The 9,699-nt window shown below is 37.5% G+C and overlaps 1 protein-coding gene across 1 annotated transcript in view; it reads left to right on the top strand.

Annotated features, from left to right (window-relative positions):
- The window catches only part of LOC120353110 (furin-like protease 2), a 9,598-nt gene extending 721 nt beyond the window's left edge, over positions 1–8,877 (top strand). The window contains exons 3-6 of the mRNA XM_039435760.1: positions 1,788–2,004; positions 3,667–3,919; positions 6,156–6,394; positions 8,770–8,877. Of these exons, the coding sequence (XP_039291694.1) occupies positions 1,788–2,004; positions 3,667–3,919; positions 6,156–6,394; positions 8,770–8,877 (817 nt within the window). The remainder of the gene's footprint in view (positions 1–1,787; positions 2,005–3,666; positions 3,920–6,155; positions 6,395–8,769) is intronic.
- Positions 8,878–9,699: the final 822 nt, after the last annotated feature.

Below are 9,699 nucleotides of genomic sequence, written 5' to 3'. Positions count from 1 at the left end.
AAAAGAAACATAACTTCACTATTAGCACAGCTGATAAAATATTTTATTCCACTATTAATGTTCTCCTTCCATTGTTTTAGCAGATCAATGCTATGAATACGTGAGGACTCTTGATATGTTTACCTCCTTACTACCCCACAACAGAACTGCATGTCAAAAGTTGTCCTAACTTTTAACTCATTAACATTTCATTGACTGGAGTTTGTTCTATTTTTTCACAAACACTTTTTCCTACTGTTTCTATTGTTTCATTTTGTTGTTCAATTCTTAACTTGAATGCATAATATATCTTTATAAATTTTTAAAGATATAGCATCACTGTGAGTAGTTATCATTAAATTTAATTGTTTGTTAAGAGATGTTCTGGTGTTTCTCCATAATTGTAGGAAAAAGACGTTCATGTTGTCAATACACTCTATATTCGTTGAAAATTAGTTTACATTTGAGAACCACGTTTCATGGTAACACCTACCACATCATGAAGGAACTGTTCCTTCAACAATAACAACAACATGAGTTCAGCTGAAGATGAAAGTGTTACTATTAAATCTGGTTCTGCAATGTGAATCAATTTTGAACAAATATTGTTATTGAAAAAATGAATGTCTTTTTCTTTCAATTATTGTGCATTGTTTTGAGAGAGGATTCAAGGATCCTAGGTTCAAAGAACCCCACACGTCAATCGAAGCTTATTGTGTTCCCAAGTAGGCCTAGTATGTTAGTTAGGCAAACCAATACCTATGTTCTTTACAAGAACCATGAGTTTTTCCCTATACTAACATCCCATTTATTTCCCGGTTGCTTGTTACAATCCAGTGTGATATGCTTGGCAGTCTCTTCAGACTGATTAGTCCTCATGACTCACGTGAGTTCCACACCTGGCCTCCTTTGAAGGTCCTACCGCTGAGGAAGGGGTGGCCAAGTTGCCTCTAGGGCGCCCGGCCACCCTTGACACACATTTGTGCCTAGAGTTTCACCCATCTCTGGTCTCTTGGGTTTTTGCTTTTGTCTCTCCAAAACTCTGCAGGGTTAAAAGCCTCTCCTCTCTCAAGAAGTTTTGCCTGAATGGCCGTCCTTCTTTGAACAGTGGTGAGTTTTGGCCTCTCCACCCACAAACTCGTGACCTACGTGAGTTCCACTCCTGGCCTATTTTTTAAGTCCTTCCGCTAAGAGAGGGGACGCCAAACTGGCTCCAGGGCGCCCGGCGCCCGGCCACCCTCGACTTCCCTTGACCCACATTTGTGCCTGGAGTTTCACCCATTTCTGGTCTCTTGGGTTTTTTTGCCCCTCCGAAACTGCCCTGATGGGGCAGATCCCGTGAGTTTGAAGGCAAGACAACTTCTGGAGTTGCCTTGAGGTCCATTTTAGTCGCCTCCTACGACAAGCATGGATACTGTGGGTGAATTCTGGTTTTTAACACATTCTTGAGTACGATGATCGACTTAAAACTCCCCCAAACCACAGGGGGCTTACTTTCAATAGTAATAATAATAATATCGTGTGACCTGGTTGTTCAGGTCTGGTGTCAGAGTTTTCAGGTCGCAACTGATCAATTAAGGCCTCTGACATGACCTAACGACTGCTTTTCAGGCAGCTGGGACTGACGGCTTCACGTGTCCATCCACGTGTTCATAGTGATCATCTATTGAAGCGAAACTGTGTGATTGAAGCATCACAAAAACCTTTTGTCAACTGTTCCTACTTACATTGGTTTTAAATATCAATAATTCCTATTCAACTAATTGTGATTGCTGGAAGGAGCTAATTTGGTGTTGTGTGATTGGCAGGTACTACAACGACGTGGGCACGTGCAGCAAGTGTTATCTGTCGTGCATGACGTGCAGTGGGCCGCGACGTGACCAATGTGTCACGTGTCCTCAGGGCTGGCAGTTGGCGGCCGGTGAGTGTCACCCCGAGTGCCCACAGGGCTTCTTCATGTCTCAATATGGCTGTCAGAAGTGCCATCACTACTGTCACACCTGCAAGGGGGAGGGCCCACTACAGGTCAGTAACATCCACCATTATCCCATTATATAGGCCCCATGGTATAGGGAGTTTCTGTTCCAATTTCCAATGTTAACTCCTACTTTTACAAAAACATACGCTCCAAAGTACCTAGATCCCTAGATGAGGTAAGCACCCTGGAGCTACTTCAGCATAGCTACATGCTAAGCTACATTGAGTTATTGATTGCATGCATCAGGACCCGGACTGTACTTATCTTTTCATCTTTCAAGAGCTCTCCCTCTATCTGGATGAATTTTGTCAATGCAACTTTGTTCATGACAATAAAACACTCTTGGTTCTTGATTTTTGATTTTTGATTCTTGATTCACCAAAGCTTTTGATTGTTCACCCTTTGATATTCTTTATGACAAGCTGTACTTCTATGGAGTGAAAGAGAATGAGCTGAAGCTGATAAAATCATACCTGTCTGATCAGAGTTAAAGGGTTGTTATTAATGGTAAATGTTCTGGCTTTAGAGATGTTGTGGCAGGTGTCCTACAAGGTTCTATTCAGAGCCCTTTTCTTTTTCTTATTTCTGTTAATGACCTGTATTGTAATATTCCAACGTTGTCTGTTTTATATGCCGATGACACGACATTAATATCCTCTTACCAGAATTATGAAAAAGTTAAATCTAAGGTGTTGGGAGCCCTTAACTCTGCAAAGTTGTTGTTTGAATCAAATAATCTAGTCATTATGAGAGTAAGACTGAATATATATGCTTCTCCCTTTGGGGCCCCCCTGAGGATACTAATGTCAAGAATAATGTCAAACTGTTGGGATTTACATTGGAGAGAAGATTGGGTTGGGAGCCTCATATCTTGAGTTTGTGCAGGAGACTCTCCAGAGATGTTTTTCTTCTACGGAGACTGAAGTTATCTTTGAATGCTGAATCTTTGTTACTTGTGTATTATGGACTTTTCCAATCCCTCATCTCCTATGGAATTCGTCTCTGGGGCAACTCTTGTCATGCAACAAAGGTTTTTATTTGGCAAAAAAAGGCAGTGAGAGTATTGAATAACTTGAAAAACAGAGAGTCTTGTAAAGAAAGTTTCCGAAGTCTAAAAATTCTAACGTTCCCTTCTCTCTTTATTCTTCATACCTTGCTATATTATGTTAAAATGAATTTAGAATCTTTTCCGCGTCTGGGAGCCAATCATTCTTAATCCACCCGACGTGGCAATGATCTATCACTGCCTCAAATAAGACTCTCCAAGACAGGAGATAGCCATATTTTTCAACAGACCAAAATTTATAACAATCTTTCTTTAGAAATTAGAGAGCTGCCAATCTATGAATTCAAACAAATTTTAAAAAATAAATTGACAGAGAGTGCGTACTATTCGGTAGATAAGTATTTTCAGTCTACAATATAATGAATGTTCATGATGCAACATTTACCTTTTAATTTCTGGTAAAACTGAATAACTTATCAATATGAACTGTAGTTTGTTCCTAAGCTAAGACAAATGTTAAGATAAATGTTATTGTAATATCTTCATATATGATACGATTTCTTTCATCATATGTTCAATTTTATATCATAATTTATCTTTTATTTCACAAGTGTTATATTATTGTTATTATTTTTTTGACGTGCTCATACAATGTAAAGTTGTTCTGGCAATAAAGAATTTTGAATCTTGATGATGATTGCAGTGCACATCTTGCCCGCCGCAGTCGATGTTGGATGGAGGCTTGTGCCAGGCATGCCTTGGCTCGCAGTACTACGACCCGCCCACGCAGCTGTGCAAAGCCTGTGACAGCGGCTGCAAGACTTGCTCTGGTGCCGGGCCTTTCTCCTGTCTGTCCTGCACCTTCCCGCTGCATCTCGACAAACTCAACAACCAGTGTGTGCCCTGCTGCACCCGCCAAAGCCAGCAGAACTGCTGCTCCTGCGACAAGGACACTGGTCAGTAGGCCCACGATTCTTCCTTCAAATTATTTATTCATTCCATTCACAATCACAAATCATAATTATAATATATGAAAGTGAGGAGACAACAGACATAGCCCAAAACTGTCCTCTCCCAATTTTTTACGAATAAAAGTTTCAAAAAACAATAAGGTTAAGATTTCACTTTTCACTTCAAAAAGTCCAATTTCCACTTCAAAACTAATAACTAGACTAAAGATTTTGGATTTTTATATTTAAAAACTGATATTTTACTCAAATCTCTACAAATTGGAAATTTTTGAGTGATTTTGCAAAATTTTGAGCCAGAAAAGAAACACAAATTCACTATTAGCACAGCTGTTTTATAACTGGAATTTGAAATCATCAGAGCGATTGTAACTCTACAAATATAGTTTAAACAATTGAACTTTTCAATGAAAACTATTCGATTGTGACAGCGATTGAACTATAAATGAAGATATAAATCTGAGTACCATTTTTAAATTATTTCATCACTACATGTTTCGACTACTAATGCCATTTTTTTAGTAGCAGAAACAAGTCCTGACAAAATAATTTAACAAGTGTACTTGGATTTATGTTTCTATCCATATTCAAAAGTAGCACTTCAGGAAAAAGACAGCAATTTAACTCTACAACTTGAAAAGTTCTTTTGAGATGCAGCATAGTACACTAAACAATCTAGCTGTTCTTTGGTAGCAGTCATAGACGCCACAAGATAGAACAATTGAACTGTTCAATTGGAACTATTCAATTGAGACAGCAATTAAACTATAAAAGTTATATATCTCTGTCTACCCTCTTCAAATTAATTTGTCACGACATGTTTCATAACATGATCCTCCACCCCTCAAACGGTGGAAGAGTGGTTGCCGTGAAAGGGATGTGGGGGTGAGAATATCTCACTCACACATGATCCCCTCTTAAACTCTGCACACACACATCGATTTTTGTTCCTATGATATTTTGCCGTCTTCTAGAATTCTATCAGATCAAACGGAACTTAACAAACATCTTCTGTTTGAAATCATCTGTCCTTATTTTCTTATTTTTTACTGTGAAAAATACTACAATCATAATAATAACAAAGACCTTAAAGAGATATAGACCCACAATGCATATGCCTTCCCATTGATAGCTCTTACTTGAAATTGAAGGCCGCCATTGGGGTATTTTAGCACGAGATATTATACATAATATATTTGTAATATTATAGATTACAAAGGCATTGGTTTGATGGTATGTGATAATCTTATAGGTTGCCCCCTCAATGGCCGATTTCAATTCCAAGTACGACACTAGCGCTGCATGTGAGTCTATACATCTTCAAGGTCTTTGAATAATAATACATCAATTACATTGGAGGAAAAGCTAGGCTGAGCCTGTACCATTTCTCTCCAAAATTTTTATAAAAAGTTAATGTTGTACAAAGTTTGAGGTTATGATATCACACACTGATCTTATAGAATTTATAAGGACGGCAAAATATCATACGAACAATTTTTTTCTCAGTTTCCATATTCTTGCTACTATCATAATTTAGTTGTAGAATTATTAAGAGTTCTATTTCCTCATATAGTATTATCCTTCGTTTTCCATTTATAATATTTACTCCAATATTTTTAACTTGTTTTAGAAGTATATCAATGTTTTCTCAATTAAATTCTTATATTCTATCCAGTCATGATGGCTGTCAGATAAACTTATGTTCTCCTGACCAAAAACTACACAACATCTCGGAGAATTGAAAACAAGTGTGTAATATGTAGACATTTGAGACTCATGAGCTATATATGTGTTGTGTAACTGCCATACGCTAAATAGATAAATAAATTCTATCCAATACTCAAGTGGAACATTTTCGTTTTATCTATGCTGGAGTTTGATCTCCTTCTTTTATTCATTTTTCTTAATAATAATATTCGAACTCCCGACTCACAAACAAACCTTAAGGTTCATGTGAGCATAGTTTCAATAATTGTGAACTTATACTAATTCTATTATGTATGCTGTGTATGAATGTACACTGTAAGCTTGTATTTTGTTGGAAGCGAATAAATTCAATTCAATTCAATATCGATGTGTGTGTAGCTAGCCCCGCACACACATCGATTTCGTTCGCACCCGCGAAAAAACTGACAAACTCTCTCTTATTATAAATAGATACACATAGATGACAAGGCAATTCCAATACTTTCACTATTCTCCAATTTCAACATGGTTTTTTTAGGTGAATGTCACAACTCATCACCAGCTGGGAAGAGACGCATCACTGTGGAGCATGATATCGATGAAATCCAACTGCAAGCGACCAGTTTGAGAGGAGAGATGCCACTTCAGTCAAATTCGCCCTCCACTTCTTTCTCATCAGGGTTTTCTCTCACACAGCAGCTGACCAGTGGCAATGCAATAGTCGTTTTATGCGCCTGCACACTCATTCTGATGGTCGCCATTGTTGTCAGTGTACAGGTCAGTTATGTACAATAGTACGCGTCCCGTAGCTTTGCCATGGTGACTTTGAAACGACATAAATATGAACAAGGTAAGAAGGTTTGATTCACGGGATAATATTCAAGGCTTTGCAAAAACTACAGAGACTTAAGATCCCTAGAAGGAGGAAGCTCCCCAAGAAGCTTCCTTGGAGGAAGCTCCCTACAAAAAGAGATTCTTGAATGAGAGAGTTGCAACTTATCAACAACTATGGAAAGAGCATGTTGAACGAATGCCAGCTGACAGGCTGTGTTGTGCTGAAAGAACGTAGCTCCAGAGCTCCTTATGTATCTTTTGGATGTAACACGTTGATTTTGAGAAGATAAAAAAAGCATCTGTTGCTTATGGAGAGTTACATTAAAGCTACTTGTGAATCTTATCGGATGCAACGTGCTGTATTTGGGAAGATACAAAAGAGCATATTTTGCTTATAAAAAGATACATCTTCAAAAATGTTGGATCAAATCAAATTCTTTATTTGCCATAATACAATACAATTTTTTCAAAATTTAAATTACAAAATTCACATTTGGATGTTTTTGAAAGGGTAGTATTGTAGTATCGCCGATAGGCAAAGCTACAGGACCCGGACTGTTATTGGAAACTGAGCATTTCGAACCCAGAAGATGGTTTCTCTACTTTGTTCTAGATGTTTGTGCTAGTTATAAGAACTAATGCCTTCTTGGAGACTCCTGTCTGGACGCAACAGAACATTTGATTTCTCGCTGATGATGATTCCCACGTGACCTTCAGGCTTGAGCGTGTGTACGTGAACTATGATGATGGGAGATGAATGGACCTACAGCTTCAGATGGGTTTCAAACCACCGGGCAGCGAATTTAAAACTTATAAATGGTACTAATGGAGGCTAGCTGTGAAGGTGATACTGTTCTAGTCCTGACCCTATTTTTTTCTGACGTTAGTCGTTATCCTGGGTCTCAGGGACCCGCTTCTTTCATATTGAATATTTCAATATATTTTAAGATATAATGTTATTCTATGATTCTAATATGTTCAAGGTCTATTGATGAACGCATTGAGCACTTATTTAAAGCAGAAATCATTCTTTATTAAAATTATAAAAATAAATTTGTGAAACCTTGCATTTTTAGGGTAGTGAAAATTAATGTTTGGTTATTATTTCATATAAAGTGAACAAAAAATTATAGTGATGGATACTATGATGGATCTCACATGCAACACTACAAGAAAGATAGGAAAAAATTGGAAGGTCATAGTTCACTCTTAGGGTAGTTTTAACCCTACCCTCAATTCCATGTTGCACAATATCTGCAAGACTTATGAAATTATATTGATGAATACTATTATAAATCCTAAAACCTACATGAAACACTACTAGAAACATAAAATATATATAATGTCTCATAAATTTTACTTTTAGGGGAGATTTAGAATTCCTGGGTTCACCTGAAGTTCATTGGTTTTACTATCATCCCACTCAGGGTTAGTATTCTCAGCTTGAACTATGAATTTATTTTTAGGATCACCAATGCCATTGAAATAGAGATCTAGAAGTCAATTTGTACATTTTTCGAAGTCTCTGTTCAAAATAAACATATTGACTGCTTTTGAATCCAATCACTGTTGCATAAAAATGTGCATTCGAAAAAAACGAAAAAGTTACGTTAGTCATGACCCTTGGGTCCCAGGGACCCAGAAACGTCATTTCACGAGAACAAGTCACAGAGCACTAACACTCTACATCAAGTTTAAGTGTCTACTGACATGAATTTACATGGGTCACAATAGACAGTAAAGCAATCGGAAGCAAAACTATAACTGAAACAAAAATTGCCCGGCTCCTTGGGACCCGGAGTCATGACTAGAAGGATGAGGGCCGGTTTCCGAGCTCAGGATTTAGCTAAAGTTTTAGACTTTAAACAGCTGGAGTCAGAAAATTGGCTTTCCAACAACAGGGCGTAGTCGCAGCAAAATAAATCTTTATTCTCTCATTTTCATAATAAATTGGAAAGGTATTTCCTTGACGAAATGAAGCATTCCTAAATAATTCAAAATAGCTGAAACTTTAAACTATTTTCTCTTTATTTTATTTCGTGATCAATTTTGTAGTTTTTCAAAATTTAATTTAAACGTGATTTTGACTATGACTACGACTACGCCCCGTTTCGAAAAGCCAATTTTCTGACTCCAGCTGTTTAAAGTCTAGAACTTTAGTTAAAACCCGAGCTCGGAAACCGGCTCTATATGTGTTTCAAAACGCCTATAAACTAGACTTGTACCTGTAAGTCTATAAATCACAGCACAGCTAAGTAAAATGATGAGTGTTGTGAAGGTGAACCTAACGGTTTGTTTTAAATGTTTGTGCTTCGCAGTTAAAATCAGAGTCACCAGGCAAGGGCTACTCAAAATTCCACTGCGCATACATAAGGAAGGAGATGACTGCCCTAGCAAGCTGCAGACCGACCAGAAGAAAGCATTGATTGACGAAGAAACAAGCTGTGCGAGTGAGAGGGAGGATCTTCTATCCAACAATGTTCGCTTCAGTCCCAACCAACGATGAACAACAACAACCAGACTTGAATTTAGGTTAGGTTTGTATCGAAAAAAGTGAGAAACTATTATTTTTACGTAACATTCCAATGTTGAGATTTCGAAAAATCTAAATTTCTGAGATTTCGAAAAATCTAAATTTCTATTTTTCAAAAACCGAACCTCCTCTCTTCTCAAGGAAGGAAGTCCAATCTTTTTCAAACTTTGCTTTTTCTATTTTTCAAAAACCGAACCTCCTCTCTTTCTCAAGGTAGGCGCACACAGATCGTCATTGGACGGACGGCACGCATCGGATGGATCGGACGATTAGATTTGATGCATTGTTTTCAATTGGAGTGCGCATACCTATACGGATGCGGATAGGTATGCGCACTCCAATTGAAAACAATACATCAAATCTAATCGTCCGATGTGTGTCGTCCGTCCGATGACGATCTGTGTGCGCCTACCTTTAGTAGGCTATTGGTTGTGAGAATTGAGATGTTAGCGCCCCTAGTGAGAAAAAACTTTGGTAGAGATCCATTGAAAATGGATCCAAAGTAGTTTGTGAAGATTCAATTCATGAAAGAATGTTTCACATTGAAGTATTTTTTCTATTAGAATTTAGAATGTGAGAGGTGAATTTTATTAAATGAAAAATTCTTAATACGTGTTTTGAGTTACAATATTAGGAAAATTGGGTGGTTTTTGAATTATTAAACAGAATAATATGCTTCACATCCACAAGATAGAGCATATAAATAACTTCCCAG

Source organism: Nilaparvata lugens, chromosome 9, assembly GCF_014356525.2.
Source record: "Nilaparvata lugens isolate BPH chromosome 9, ASM1435652v1, whole genome shotgun sequence".
In the NCBI taxonomy this organism is placed as follows: domain Eukaryota; kingdom Metazoa; phylum Arthropoda; class Insecta; order Hemiptera; family Delphacidae; genus Nilaparvata; species Nilaparvata lugens.
The sequence above is the reverse complement of the archived record's forward strand: the minus strand, read 5'-3'. Positions and strand labels throughout refer to the sequence as shown.